Source organism: Apteryx mantelli, chromosome 6 (genome assembly GCF_036417845.1).
Source record: "Apteryx mantelli isolate bAptMan1 chromosome 6, bAptMan1.hap1, whole genome shotgun sequence".
In the NCBI taxonomy this organism is placed as follows: domain Eukaryota; kingdom Metazoa; phylum Chordata; class Aves; order Apterygiformes; family Apterygidae; genus Apteryx; species Apteryx mantelli.
This window is the reverse complement of record NC_089983.1, coordinates 37740973-37756906: the sequence shown is the minus strand read 5'-3', so window position 1 is coordinate 37756906 and position 15934 is coordinate 37740973. Positions and strand designations below refer to the sequence as shown.

Genomic DNA, 15934 nt, shown 5'->3' with positions numbered 1-15934 from the left:
ATAGTCCCAAGAATCTAGAACTTGGAAGTTTACTTTGCTCCCAGAGCTGTATTTAAGTATTTGTATACGTTAGCACATGTACACCAGATACTGGTGGGGTGTACTTGCTAGTTTTGTTACTGAAGGAAGAGTGCATATAGTCCATGGTATATACACCTACACTCCATGACTTACATCCTGGTCTGGTCAGTGTCTTCCACATATCTGCTCACTCCCATGGGCCCTGAATGCGGTGTTATTCAGAAAAAACAGCAGCATCACTAAATGATGTTATCTATCTGCTCCCATCTGAGATGCTGCTTTTGGCACACCCAAGAAGGGAGCTACCTACTGACTGACAGAACAACTCAGGCACAAGGCCTTGGCTGATGGGTCCCAAGGTGCAGTAAGGCAAGTTTTTTCTCTCGGGTACTTTCTAATGATAGGTAGGCACTTCTTACTCATAGGCAAACAAGATTCAAATCTCTCCCACAAAGATTCTCGCAAAGTTTGCTTGGGTCTAAAGGAAGGCTTTGACATAAGTTGTTGGGAGCAGAGGAAAAGGAAGAAAAGAACGCATTTTACTTCAGCCCACTGCTATATTGTGTCCCCCTTTTTTATTTAGTTCGCAGGCTTCTCTTTTTGTCTTAAGATTTTCTACAACATCTCAGCTCTTCACATTGCCCTAGCAGACTTTACTAGCAGCAGGTGCCAAAAACTGTGCACTCTAGCAGAGTTCCAATACCAACAATATTCCTCAAATGGCATTTCCTGAAATAAGCTATTACCAAGCCACAGTTCCTAAAAAGTCAGCTTGTGGTGGTAAGACGGTGAAAGCCTTCCAAGTAGGATAAGCCCTCTTATTATCTGAGGGGAGAACTCAAGCTGGAGCCTCAAAGCTGCACAAAATAAGCAGCACACAGGGCTCTGACTGCATCTCCTTCCTGACCCCGTAAAGGAGTTATGCTCTATCAGAGAGCTCAATACACTTTCAATCTTGAACCTTTTTCAGAGGAAAAGGATCTTACAGTGGTTGTTACATAGCATCCTTTCTCTAGGCTGCTCAGCAGCCCTTCTTTCTCAAAGACCAGTTCATCCACACTCATTAAATTGAGCTTTTTACTTATTAGAGTGTAAACCTCAAAAAAAATGTTTTGCTTCTTAAGATACCAACCTCAGGAAGCTGCAAGACTATAAAACTATTATCTGGTGTAGACCAAGGTCAAGTGCCCTAGTATGGGAAACAAATCAGAGTTTGAGGTGGGAAGGATCAGAAAGCAGCATTTCCAACATTTCCCTTTTGCCTTGTGGTACCTACAAAAGTTTCTTTGTAAGAGGTAGCCCCATTTATGGCCTCTTAATCCATCTAGATGGAACTGTGGGCTGATACTCCCAGTAGTTAAGAGAATAAGCTTGTCTAGTACCATCTATTGTATACATTAACTGAGTGTGCATTTCATACCATGACATTCAGGCTTAGATATAGAATTCAGTCCTCAGTTTAGAGACGGAGCTGTGATTCAATGACCAGTCTAGCAAAGAGGAGACTTCTGTGCAAGACTGAACAGAGATTTCTCATCAATATTCATCCCACAGACATTTGCTATTGTTAGTTACAAAACCCTTCAGTAGTAAACTACAGGATGAAAATTTGATTCTTACCTGAGGTTCTTCAGATCTTTAAACATAAATTTAAATGAGGAAGAAATAAGACTAGACAAACACCTTTTTTTCCTCTAATGCAGTATTGCTTACCAATGACATTGGGATATAATCTATTAAAAAAACTCAGTAGTACACTAGCATTGCTGTAATCATTCAGCAAGCTCTTGCTAGTGCTTGTCTCAATGTAGGTAACAGCAACAAACACCTAAGCCCTGCAGACTGGGTGAGGAATGTGTATTAGGTGCCACTTCACTGCTTTTTTTTTTTTTTTTTTTTCGGATGAGCTGTCTTGTTCACTGGCATGACTACTTATAAGTAGAAAGCGAAATTCTTAACCAGTCAAAACAGAATCAGCCTCATTAAAATTATAAATATTGCTTTATTAAATTACTTTTATACTCCTACAAAGAAATTTTCTGATTTCTGTTACAGAATTAAATGAAGGAAATTCATTGCTCTCTGCAGTTATCTAAATTTAGATACAAAAAAGTTGTAAAAAGACCAGGCCATTCAAGTTGCATAAAAAGGCAGAAAATAGACAGGTTCCCTTAGGAATCTTGAGGCTCAGAAATATAAAGTCCTATAATACAATGAAATTAAGAATTCAGCAATGTGTTGAACAATTGTAAACTGTAACTGCACTTAGTGGACCACATTATTCAGCAGTTTCCTTAAAGATATGAACTGTGAACTGAACAAAAAGTGTAGCTGACACAGCCGACTTCATTTAGTTGTTCTCCCTTTCACCCCCTCCAAGTAAGAGTTGCAAGATCAGCATTCAATATTTAAATGATAGGAAGGAAACTTGCCTCCATAAATATCAGAAATTTCTCCATTCCATAACTATTTATATAAAGTAACTAGCTGTTACAAATCAGTTTCAAGTACAACAGGTGGCTGAGGCAAAAATAATCAAAATCAGATCATACACATTTTTACTGTAAATACAGTAATTTGGAAGATAAACACATAACCAAAGCACTGACAAGATATCAATGCTGCTGAATCATAGATGTGATGTGTCAGTAGAAAATTAAGATGTCTTCATTATCAAAACTGAGGACATTCATTCCAGTCTCTGGTAATCTAATCTTAGTGCAAAACAGATGCTAAGACAACTTTAGCAAAAAAGGTGATATATTTAAGGCCAAAAATTTGTTCAGTCATCACTATCGCTTCCAGATTCACTCAGCTGCAAGTCATTTCCTAAAAAGAGAGTATCATCATTAGTCTTTATCAAGAAAATTCTTTCAAGATTTTCCCCTTTCCCAATTAAAGGCTTACAAAAACTAATATCAAAACATGCCATAAGTGAATGACTAGGCATAGAACCTAACTCCTCAGCAACAGAACCTTAGGGAGATCACACTTCTGCAATTTTAAAATCTTAGCATTCCCTGTAGGAAAGCCATCAGCTTATTGGACACCAATGCATTCATTTAATACCACCAGATCACAACAAGCAACACCTATCTTTGTCACCCACATCTTCATACTACCTAAATGGGAAAACTGCTGGTGAATGCAGTTCTGTAAGAAAACAAGAGGGGTTTTTGTTTGTTTGTTTGTTTTGTTGTTGTTCTTTTTAAGTACATGTGAATACTACTGGGCTGTGCTTGAAAACAAAGTAGTGTCTCAATCAAGAGCAGCTCTTTGATGTACCATTTAAAGATGTATCAGTGACCTACTATTTCAAACAGGTTTTGGAACAAGTGAACAAACAAAACATCAAAAGAAATTTTACACGGCACTTTAATTTGGTGACTATATATATTTCAAAATGGGGAAGTCAGAAGAAAGCCTACATTATGCTTTCACAGATGTCCATAAGCTCAGGAGGTGGGAAGGAGGGAATCTTTCCAGGATGACAGATAACTAACAAGAAATATAACAGGATGCTATGAAGACTTCTCATCAAATCTAGCAACTTCCCACTCACTTCAAAAGAATTTGTTCCAGCTAGTAAGCTTTTATTCACACCTCCCTTGCCAAACCACCATAAAAAAAAAAAAAACAAAACTCAGGGTTGTGCAAAAATGGTCTAAACAGCCAAAAAATTACAGAAACTGACTAGTCACAGTATTTTCACATGCTCTTTCCTCAGTTGCAGCACCCTTCAGTGATCACTTTTGCGGATGAGTAAGAGTAACTCCCAAGAGGGTAAGCCAACATGACACTCAGATTGGCTCTTTTGTTATCAAGCAGATACTTTCTGCCAGTAACACTGAAGTCTTTAATATGGCTGCATTCAGCCTTCTTTCATTTTGCAGTATGTCACCAGTAAAGCTTAAAAAGTGGTACATGATTCTCTGCAACAAAGCAGAAAACACTGTTTATGTAAGATACAAGCAGTGAAGATGGCTGTTTGCAGCAATCTTTAAAGTGCTACTATAGTCTGATTTTTTTCCAATCCTATATAGACACAGCATTTACAGCCATATTATTTTAATATGAAGTTAAAAAGCAGTTTTTAAAGAAAAAAATAATTTGTCAAGTATTATTCAGGGCAACACAGTATCCTGAGAAAGAATATTTCAAGACAGAGAATGGCATTAGGAAATTAGACTCAAGCATTTTCATATTTTCCTTTCAATGGTAAGTTCTTAAAAAAAAAAAATCCCTTTATAAACTACTTGCATCAGGAGAGGACTGGGAGGAAGAACAAAAAAGATAACCTTCCAAATAGTGATTCTGCAGTCCTCAAAAGTTACTTCAACATACTTCATAGAAATTAAACAAACCTTCTAACACCAGCCAAAGACACTAACACTTGTGAAAACCAACAGATGGGAAAAACAGGAACTCCAAGTTCCAGAATCAGAAATAAAGTATTAGGATTCATTTTCAGGGAAAACTGTTGGGCCCATTTTTATATCCCCTACCTCCTAAAATACACCTTCAGAAAAAGGGCAGAATAACACAGACTAGACTGGTGGTTTTCAGGTGAGTTTAGTGCAAGAATGTAGAGTTCATTTAAGTAGGGCTCTGAAGAAACATGTAGACTCAACTGTAATTACAAGCCAGCAATAAAACTGAAAAAAAAAAAGTCAATTCAATTTTTACAGTGCCAACTGCTGATTAGCAATATCAAGATGGTGAAACAGACTGCACTGCAAATTACAACATTTCCTAAACTTTTAAATTGGTGACTGTAATACATTTAACTGTATTCATGTAAGTTATTGGGGACCAGGGAAATTAAAAAAAAAAAAAAGTGATTCATGTTTCACAGATCTCAGTTGTCACACTAATGCCAAACTAGCACAGTGAAAAATTATTTCATGACTGCTGCTGTACCAGCACCAAGTATCAAGAGAAGAAGTTGTATTGAATGCTGTGTACATAAGACAACCCCAGAATAGTGAATTTATGCTGATTTTGCTTTGGAAAAAAATTTAATACAACTCTCATTTAAATAAAATATTAACAGAAAGCAACATATCATTAAATATTAAGAGCAGATTAAGTAGTGCCAGCACTTGCAAACTATACCATGATGCAAGTCATGAGCCTACGTAATTAACTTCTGAAAGTTAAAAGAAGAAAAAAGTAGTAGTATTTTGAGGGTAGGCCTCACTGCTGTTTTCCACAAAATTTCAGGTGTATGATTTCCATATGCAAGATGAAAGTCTGCTCCCTAGCTCCGACCTAGCTTTCTGACTGCACACAGCAAGCCAAAGAAAAGCTTCACTATTACCCACTATGACGCTGATTCTACAGGCAGGCACATAGGCAGTCAAAGCTCAAAATGGGATTAGACGAGCAAACAGCTTGTGCTGACATTTGTTGCTTCAGTATTTTATTTTTGTAAAACAGTATTTGAGATGAAAGACATTCCTGTACAGGACCCCGAGTGAGAAACCACTTGCCATCCAACCTAGAACCATGTGCTATCCATCTAGTTTCTCCAGTTTCCCTGTTATTTTCCCCCTCTCCTGCCAGATTTTCTCAGCAAGGGAGCTAGAGAAACACATTTGCCTTGAAAATGACTTTTCTTCTTTTTTTTTTTGATCTTTACCTTCTTGAAGTGTATTTTAAGTGTTACCAATACTGGAAGTTGGAGACAATGTTTTAAGCAGTCAACAGATCAATAACCGTAACACAAGTACAGAGGATTAAGCTAAAGATCTAGGCAAGCTCAGATACTCAAGCCTGAGGCTCGATGCTGCAGAGACGATCCACCTGACGACATGGTTCTCAAGCACCATCAAGTCACCAACTTCCCCTGTTCTAGTTTTAATGTTGTCAGGCTTTAAGCAGCATTTTTTCTCACTATGACTGTTGGAACTAATGGACTGGGCCACCTGTACTCGTACATGTATTTCTCAGGGGAAACTTTGCCAGCTGGGATTCCGTCACTGGGGACAGAGCTTAATTTCATTTTCGGAATGCTTATTTAAAGCACACAGAATGGGAAATCCCATTTGTGAATAAAGGTTGAAGTAAGTGACACACTAAAGTTATGCAAATTATAAACATGGAGACATTGTTCTCTACAGTGGCAGTAAAATGAGAACAGCATTTAGAACTTTAACATGAAGAAGTCACAGGACTTTTCAGTCTAATCTTATCTCTGTTAATGCAATACATAAATAAATGGCACAGATGTTTGTGTATTTAAATACTAGCTACTAAAAAAAAAGTTTGCATTATCTATTAAGTAATGAAGTAGACATGCCAGAGTCTAAGATTTCAGTATAACCAGTTTACATATAAATGATAAACCTTAAAGATCTTGGCAAACCAGGCTTATGGGAATCTTTTCACAAACTGGGAGCCTGCAGCTAGGCACCTAATTAAAGAGGCAATCATTTTCAAAGAGTCACCATAGCTGAATACTCACAGCTTCTCCATCTGAATATTTCTGCTATATCTATTTAGATACCTAACTTAAACGATTCCCTACCTAGTTGTTGGTTTGTTTGGGGGTTTTTTTGTTTGTTTGTTTTTCCCCCTGTCCAAACATTTCCTTTTGGACTACATTGAGCATTCAATTCCAGGCTGTGCAGTAAGCACCTCTTGAAGAAGATCACGGCAATTTTTTGAATTGCTTTTTCAGTTGTTTGAATGGGTGAAATAAGATAGTATCACCTAAAGCAGATAGCCTCCTTCCTTTACATGCAAAGGAGAATTTTGCCATGCTGTCCAGTGGAACAATGCCATGAATAATAGTAACTGAAGCAGCTAAAAATATACTGTCTCTTCTGTAATTCAGAGTATTACCAATACAGTATTTTTCCCATAGTTCTACCCAAGAAATTATAAGCATATGTTTTGGGAGTGCCCTGTTAGTTCACATCTTTTCAATACAAAATTACTGTTCTGCAGTCCCAATGTATATAACTGGGAAAGAGCCAGAAGAGCTTAGGAAATGTTTTCAACTGAATCAGCTTTAATTTAATATCTCTGGGGGCCAAGAAACTTTTATCCCAGTGTCTAATTCAGCCCTCTGCTGAACAATCAAACCCTAGCATCACTTCCCACAATTTTAATTATAACAGAGACATACTTAAAAACAATATGGTTTCCTTTCAGAATCTCGACGTCTGGAATTGTATACTAAGAAAAGAACAGCCTTTGTACTTACGTAGTGTATTCATCATATGACCACTGCTCTCCTGGGATCTGTTATGACTGGCATCTTTGTCAGGGACAGCCTGTTGTGGCATGGCAGATACAGTAGGTTGTGGCTGCAAATATGGCATTGACATAGGAAGAGAGGACTTTGTCTCCTCATCTTCAGAATCACTAGAACTATTTTCACTGCTGGATGAAGAGGATGAAGAACTTTTAGAGTCAGATGAACTGTCAGAGCTACTCAACTGGTCCATGATGCTGGCTTCTGCTTTTAGCTCTGCAAAAGAGATTTGTTTCTCAGTTAACATCCAACATAGTTGAAATATAAGAAGGACAAAGAAAAGAAATTAACAGAAGTCAGGTACATGCCAGAGAATATTTGAATTTATGCATTGTAGCAACTCAGAAAAAAAACAAGAACAAAAAAAAGGGTATAAGCGATCATCTAGCCCGTAATGTGGTTTTCCGCTCCCACAGTAATAGCAGTTTCTCCCTTTCAAGCCAATCATTAGAACAAGGTTGACTGTGAACCCAAATGCTAACCCCACACTCCACAGGTAGTACATCCCACACAGCCTTTAACTTCTGCAACTAGCACGTCTTCTGTATTTTCTTTAGCATCCCTGAAGATGCCCTCCACCAAATAAAAATTGCAGTTACAAACACACAGATAAGTCTGTAACAAGATGTCAGTAGCTGCACCCAGAATGCTTCCTAGCAGTTTAGCATTACAATCAATACATGTGTTTGGACTGCCTGACATTTTGCTCAAAACCAAGTTAAGCATACAGAAGACCCAAAGGAACTCTGCAGTTTAGAACTCAGAGGATTTCACCAAATCCTTGTTCTCTGGGAAAAAAGGTCTGGGAAAAAAAGCTAGAACAAGAGGTAGACAAGAAATACTGGAAGTTAACACATCAAACTATGACTCAAACAACTTGTACTCTTGGTGAAATAACTCACCTGACTAAAATAACATTTAAGAGGGTACAACTGTATAGATTGTGTTGCATAGTATGCATTTGTGATATATACTTGCTGAAGTCCAGCATATAGAGGGAGTTTAGTCTTGCAGAAAGGGTACATAATAATTGGGCAAAAGTACAGGGGTGCTGCTGAAGTAAGAAGTCTGAAACAGAGCACTGAATCATGGTAGATTGAAATTTTATACAGTAACTTGAGTTATCCAGAGTTCAGAGTTCTAGGCTTTCTGGAGAACAAAGACCAAAGTAGTGACTGACCTACAATCCATCTGGGGCAGAAAGCTAATGGACAGGCACCACTGAAGTCCTATGCACTTAACTCCCCTTCCTTCCTGCTCTCACCATATTAAAAAAAACAAACAAAAAGCCCACACTGTAAGCAAGTGGCTAACAATTAATACCAAAACATAAGGAATAAGATCTCTACCTAGAATTTTGAAAGAAAAAGGCTAAAGAGAACTTAAATTCTCAAATAGGGAAGGAAGAGTTGTAGATATAACTGGAAGACAAATTTAGAATATACAGAAGTGATCTTGAAAAAAAAAAAAGATTGAAAGAAATAAGTTCAGGGTAGTAGAAACTTAAGCGCAGTCACTTAAGCAGGAATAATCAGTTACACAACCATGTGATGAAGAATTTAGCAAGCAATAGTTCTGAAGAGGGTGCGTGGGTTACAGTGAATCACTAAACATGGTTCTACCACATCATCTGCTGCTAGAGAAATGACAAACATTATACCGAGACATGACACTGGAGTGAGTCCAGTGAAGGGCTACAAAGATGATTAAGGGACAGGAGCATCCTTCATATAGGGAGAGGCTGAGAGAACCGGGATTATTTACCTTGGAGGAGAAAAGACTCAAGAGGTATCTTATCAATATTTATAAGTATCTGATAAAAGGGTGTAAAGAAAACCAAGTCAGACTCTTCTCAGTGGTGCCTAGTGACAGGAGAAGAGGCAATGGACACACTGAAAAACAGGAAATTCCATCTGAACAAAAGAAAGTTCCCCCCCACACACACACACACTTTTAGGGTAGTCAAACACTGGAATAGGTTGCCTAGGGAGGTTGTGGAGTCTCCATCCTTGGAGATATACAAAACCTGACTGGACATGGTCCTGGGCAGCCTGCTTGGGACTAGACAGTCTCCAGAGGTGCCTGCCAACCTCAGCTGTTCTGCAATTCTGTGATTCTTTGCATATAAACATGAATAAAGCCTGTAAGACACTCTTCTTGCTCTACTTGGCACCGCTAAAACCTTAGCTGAAACACTAACTGGTTTTAGGCACTGAACTTCAGGAAGTTTCTGGACTAGTCAGAGTCTATCTAGAGGAGAATGAGATTGAACTGGGGATCTAGAAGACTTGACTTCCAAGGAAATATTGAACCAGCTGGCACCATTGCATACAGAGAATGGGAAACATATAGCAGCCTTTGAGGACATTAAGGTCTGCTAAAAAGCACAATAACCTGTTCTATACTTGCATGATAAATTTAAAAATAATAGTGGGCTTAATGTCAGATTAGGTATTAGCAAAATCCTTGACTGTAAAGAGAGCAAAGCTCTGGAATAGATTGCCAAGGAGAACACAGGATCTGTCACTGGAGGGTTTTAAGGACAGGTTAAATCATCATGTTAGAAATCCTACTTTAGGACAAAAGGATGGACTAGATGACCTTAAAAGGTCCCTTCCAGCCCTGTTTTTTAATTATTCTGCATTCTTTAATAGTAGTCAAAACCAGACTGGCAGTACAAAGGAACTTGATACTTGTTGGCAGCCACTTTGGTGACATGCAGTAGGTTCTGGAAAAAAACCCCACACACTGACCACCAAGAAAAAAAGCATCTTTTCATTTCATGCGCTCAGATACTCTGGTCTTTGCAACTTTAGAGGTATCCTAGTATTGTTTTGTAGTATAAAGATTTCTGGTCAGAGTTTAAGACCAAAATGAAAAAACCCTCATAATGACACATCTGAAATCCGTTTAATGGAATTCAGAACATCTTGGGAGGCAGATGTCAATTCCAATCAATGAAACTGCCACCTGTCAGCATTTATACAGCAAGTAATTACCACTTGCTATTTTTCTTGTTCTCCAAAGGAAAATAAGGCTCCTACTGAATGAAATATGAGAATTTCACTAAATCAAAGTCTTTCAAGAATGCAGTATATGGTACTGTTCAAGGGTTGATTTATGCTGGCTTTTAGCTGTCTTTCATTTGAACCTCACCTTTTATAAGTCTCATCCAGTAATTTAAAATGTATTTTGAGTTGTAAAGCACTGTAACCTATATGTTTGAGTGCAGAAAAAGAATGAGGAGTAATGTCAAAATGGGAGGTGACTGAGTCAATTCCAGTGCCACAATACAACCGATCTACATCCTTGATTAAAGTAGCAGCAGAAGACAGAAATGATGAGAAATAAGATAGTGTGAATCATGGCATTCATAAGGCTTAGGTTGGGGGGGGGGGGGGAAATCTTTGTAACTTCTTAATGTTTCATTTTACTACCACTTGAGCCAGAGTGGTCATTTCAATCTAAGGGTAAAGCATACATATACATATATTCAGCTTCCAGTGTGGACCTCAAACTGAAAGAAAAAAGTTAAAAAACAAACACACACACACACCGCCGCCGCCCCCCCCCCCCCCAAAAAAAAAAAAACTTGGCTCTTACAAGCTATTTCCAACCAAGAGCAAAGTTCCTGAAACTTTTCAGGCTTATATGACAGAGTTTGCTTACCTCGTTCAATATCATCCATAGGAGAAGACGGAAAAATCTTTTCTTTTGGTGGAGAATTTTTAACATTGTTTGGAATCTTAGCTGCATTTCGCATTTGCTGCTGTTGCTGCTCAATACGAGACTGGACCTTACTGCTTCCTTCAGCTCTGTGTGTAGAAGCAAGAGATTTTAAATGATTCCAGAAGACAAGATGCAAACAGTATCTTACGTTATGAAATTATTTGTCATGCTTTTCTAAACTGCATCACTAGATTTCTAGTTACATTATCATACTGGCATATAATTACATATAAATGTATTAATAATTGATTTTTTTTAATATACAGTGCCAATAACTTTTTAATCCTATGTCAGCTGATTTGTTATTACACCTGGCTACCTAAGGAGTACTTCTTAATAATTCTTTTGGAAGTGACTTATGTGAACTCAGCAGCAAGAAAAAAAATCATCGCAAATTCAGTATGAGGGGGAAAAAAGCCATTAATATTACTGAAATGTGACAATTTTTTTTCTATTTTCTCATATAGAAGTCATAAGACAGTAGGCAAGCTACTTTACAAACAGAATTTTTTTCCCCTCAAAATGCATTAGAAAATAATTCCTTCAACAACATGCAATTTTTCAGTTTAAAAACCCATTCCTATTTCTTTTACCAGTCAAGACTCAAAAGCTATGAAGTCAATGTGCTGAAAAAACAGGCTTTTCACTCTATTGAGCAAAGCTAGGGACTTTCCAAAAATGATGTTTTGCTAAAAATAACAGTGGGTGGAAGTGTATCCCAATTTAGACTCAGTAATAAAATGATTTCCACAGTAAGTAGAGGATAGTTGTTTCTCCTGTAAATCACCCACCTTGTTTTTTTCACAGTGATGTTGCTACTAAGTTTCTCTAGGCGACATTCTCCAGTGTCATGGTTGATAATTAAGATACATTCTTTTAGGTAAGGCTTCTTTGAGCCCTTGAAAACAGTCACTGGTGGAGTTGAGCCCTATTAAATCAGAAGAGTCTAATCAGTGTTACTGCAGTAGTCTTTTTCTTATAAAGAGAACACAATCCATCACAGTAATGACAAGTTCATTACAACTGATCGTTTCTAGCCTTTAAAAATTTGTCATCAGTTAATTCAAATTAGATTCATGCTAGCCATGACCAAAAGCAGCTGGTGACTAACTGGGGCATGATTTCACCTACCTTAGTTGAAAACTGATTAAATGCTTATTTCCAAATGAGAGGCATGCTCACTGCAAGACTCCTTTTGCCAAAAGAGGTTTCAGTTACAGTATCAACAGAGCAGTGAAGGATGGCAGGTAATAAATTTTCCCCTTCCAGTCTTTCCCATTTTAGAACTGCACTACAGCAGTAAACTCCAAGGGGAAACTTGCACTGCCAACATCCACATGGAGCTTTTCTATGTACACAACACTTTAGGGTCATCCTACAGCATATTTCCAATACAGTGAATACACTTAAAGTCACAGTACAATTGTTAAATGTTTAGGCCCTTTGCAATTTTACATTTTTAGAGCAATTGTTTTTATACACTTTAAAAATTGCACAGGCAGCTCTGAAACAGCACTGAAACTTCATATCCTTCTGTATTCAGTATATACTTATAACAACAAAATAAGTCATTTCCTTACGCCTGCTACTCTTCAGCCACCCAACTCACCTCAATATTTGGCAGTGTTATTGTCACCTGTTCACCTTTGCCAACTTCAAGGTCTCCTTCACAGGATGTATCAATAGATGCTGGCTTAAAGTCATCTAAAAAAAAGAAGAAACTGGATTATCTACAGGCTTTTCAGGAATCTTTTAAACACTAGCACATTTTGGATAATAATCACAAAGCTGTGAAGTTGAAGGCTATTAAGTTATTGCCTTTTTTTTTTTTTTTTTTTTTACTAGTGTACTATCTACCATTCCCCAGATCAGATCATTCCACAAGTCAGTAGAGTTCAAAGTCAATGTTCAGTCTAAGTGTTAACATCTTTTGGTAAAAATTAAAAAAAGCACTTTTAGGTCTTAAGGGATAAAGATAGAAAACCCTCACATAATTAGTTTTCAGAAAAAAAACAAGAAACAATTCTTGATAATTTCAGTCCAAACATGGAAGGTGTAGAAAAGTGACTGAAAATGCAAAGGACAACATGGATCCCCAATATTTGACTACAGCATCCATTTCAGATTACTATAATAGGCATATCAGAAGCCTACCAATACTTCTATTGCAATATTTTAATTTTGGTCAAAAAGTGGAATATTTAATTGGGAAGTAATTTCTTTCCTTTTTATCTTTTTCAGCATCTAAAGTATCCCTTAAAATAAGCTTTAAGCAAAAGAGATCAGTTTCTGGTTCTTTTCAAAAATCTGAGACATTAAAAATGAACACCTATTCAGGCATCAGGACTATGTAACACATCGCTACCTCTGAAGTATTAGTTCCACCACAGAAGAATTCAGTTATAGAAGGCTAGCATGCACAGAACTAGGGAAGAGTAAGATGGCATCAAGAGGCTCTGCCAAGCATTGTAAAATATGTTTGAACCATGGTTCCTGCAAACGCTGGCACAGGGCCAGTCACACACCAGGGGATGACGAGGAGTACCTTGATTCACGTACTGGACAGAGGCACCATGTTACAGCTGGAGAGACACAGAGGGACTAGGCATGTAAAGGGGACCCATTAGGCGGCGCTGTCCCCAGCCACAGCACAGCACGCTCTCCGCCACACAACCTGTCACGCCATGCCCTGCTGGTCACAGCCTGCAGCCCTCTGTTACAACTGGGGAGCTTCCCAGTTAAACAATACTGCTTATAACCCACTGGCCAGTTGGCACAGACCACAGCTTAGGAAGCACGGCTCCAACTTATACATGAGCTGGTCAAAAAAAACAATCTTCAAGAGCCGGTGGGCAGGAATAGGCACACAGCAGAACAGTTTGAGCTTAGGACACTGGTAACAGCCCCCACTAACCTAGTGTTGAAGGCAAAACCCCAAACAGTGTCTTACAGGGTTAAGCATAAAATAGTTCCAGAGTTTCTCATAGGGAACTAGAGAAGATCTTTGCCTTTAAATATAGCCACCAGGTGGTTAAAACTTTAGAAAACTGAGATACTGATTTCAGTGTCCATATTTGGTCTTCAAATCTTAATTTTTAACCAGCAGATGTCTGCCTCTTCACTCATCTGTAACAAAAACTCAGGTGTCAAAGAAAGATAATTTTGCATGTGCCTTTGACAGCACTGACAAATGTGATGGTTTCTATGTCTCATTTGTTGGCTTGAAAGAGAGATTTCAAAATAGGTTTCAGAATAAATCAAATTACAAGAGTCAGCAAGAAATCTTAAGGGTAAGAAGTATCCAAAGAGATTTTTAGTCCTCTTTAAAATAGGGTAAATTTCAAGTTACCACATTTGTTTAAATCCACTTATAGCTTTTGCCCCCTCCCCTCCCAAAGTTGCAAACAATCCCACCAAGTGCCATTCTGTTTGCACATTACCCATCTCACTGCACCATATGAAAGCATACAGCACATTCTCTAGAGAACATACACGACACTGAACCTTGGGGATCAGTCTATAAATAACGAGACATCAAAAACAGAAGCGGCAGTTCTAAATTACCAGAACTATAATCCTAAGAGCATTTGTTTCCTAGCTACCCTCAGAATCTTTGAGCACACACCTCCCTAGATAGTAATTATGTACTCAGGGAGGGTATTCTAGCTTTGCGATTAATGCTGCCTTTAACCTTTGATTGCTGGATTTCTACTTAGCTTCTAAAAACTAAGCACAAGGAAAGAGGACAAAGCTAGAGCTTCAACCCCATTCAGTTTTCAACAGAACTGCACTGAGACACCATTGCGGATGCAAAAAAAGAAGCGTAGCAAATTAGTGCCCTGAAAGAAACGAGGAACAGTATTTGGACACAACGGCAGCACAGCTCGCCAGCAACACGCTTGCTCGTTGGTCTAGCTCCAGGGCCCTCAGGGGCAACCGAAACCTGATCTGCACGGTGCTGCTCAGGACCCTGGACTAAGACCCAAGCGGTGGGGACTCGGCTCCCAGGTGCGCCGCAGGGCCCGTGGAGGCGCTCGGGCAGGTCACTTCAGCTTCCTGGGCCTTGGCCGCAGCTCTCCTGTATTTCAGCTGCCCACTTCTGCCCCGCTCCCGGTACAAACCATCTGCCAAAAAGATAAGCTCCTCAAGGGAAAGCGTTTCTTCCTGCTCGGCCGCACAGCGCCTACCTCAGCGGGCCCCACAGACGCCGCAGCTTCACCGCACCTGGCCCCGCCGGCGGCCGCCCGCAGCCCGCGCCCAATGCCGCCCCCCGGCCCCGGCGCGGGCTCCCCGGGGCCGCCCCAACCCCTCCGCCGAGCCGCGGCGACCCCCCAGCCCTCCGCTCCCGGCCCGCCGCCCCCGCGACGCCGGGGCCCCCCAACCGAGGGGGCCGGACGGGAGACGCACGAGCACCGACACGGCCGGGCCCCGTCTCCCCCCTCCCCCCCCCCGCCGCCCCGGGACCAACGGTCCCCCTGAGGCGAGGGGGGAGGGGCCGCCCCGGCCCACCCCGACACCCCCCCTCTCACAGCGGACGGTGTGGAAGGCGCAGCGCGGCTGCTTCTCGAAGCTCTCGCCCAGCTTCAGCACCCGCTCCTTGGGGTCGAAGAGCGGCGGGGCCGCCCCGTTCATCGCGGCGCCCCGCACGCCTCAGACCATGGCGAGCCCGGGCGCCGCCGCCGCCGCCACGGAACATCCCTCGGCGCCGCGGGGGCGGGGCCGCAGCGCCGCCCGACCACGCCCACCGGCTGGACGCTCGCTCCCTGCCCCCGCCCCCGCCGGGCAAGGGGCGTGGCGGCCGCTCGGGGAAGGCCACGCCCACCATGGCCCTCACAGGCTGGCGCTGGCGGAGCCCCTCCCCTTCAAGGCGTGCGTCACCGGCGGCGCGGGCTCGGATTGGGCCGCGGGGTGTGCCCTCGAGGC

General features: G+C 40.5%; 1 protein-coding gene across 2 annotated transcripts; it reads right to left on the bottom strand.

The window, feature by feature from the left end:
* Window positions 1-2003: 2003 nt before the first annotated feature.
* EAF2 (ELL associated factor 2) lies at window positions 2004-15709 on the bottom strand. 2 transcript variants are annotated; one of them, XM_067299289.1, is made up of 6 exons: window positions 15541-15709; window positions 12621-12715; window positions 11803-11939; window positions 10952-11097; window positions 7232-7498; window positions 2004-2850 (listed from the first exon to the last, which is right to left on the bottom strand). In XM_067299289.1, the coding sequence occupies exons 1-6, from the start codon at window positions 15641-15643 to the stop codon at window positions 2804-2806; spliced, it is 795 nt and encodes a 264-aa protein (XP_067155390.1). In that variant the 5' UTR covers window positions 15644-15709; the 3' UTR covers window positions 2004-2803. The 2 variants fall into 2 exon arrangements, with proteins under 2 accessions (XP_067155390.1, XP_067155391.1); XM_067299290.1 differs by lacking the exon at window positions 15541-15709 and adding an exon at window positions 13926-13944.
* Between the last annotated feature and the right edge of the window lie 225 nt (window positions 15710-15934).

Coding starts and splice junctions, on each gene's coding strand:
- EAF2 (XM_067299289.1), bottom strand. CDS start 15,643: ATGAACGGGGCGGCCCCGCCGCTCTTCGACCCCAAGGAGCGGGTGCTG. Junction 7,499..10,951: donor TATGGATGATATTGAACGAG/GTAAGCAAACTC, acceptor TCTCTTTTGCAG/AGCTAAAAGCAGAAGCCAGC. Junction 2,851..7,231: donor TCATATGATGAATACACTAC/GTAAGTACAAAG, acceptor CTCTCTTTTTAG/GAAATGACTTGCAGCTGAGT.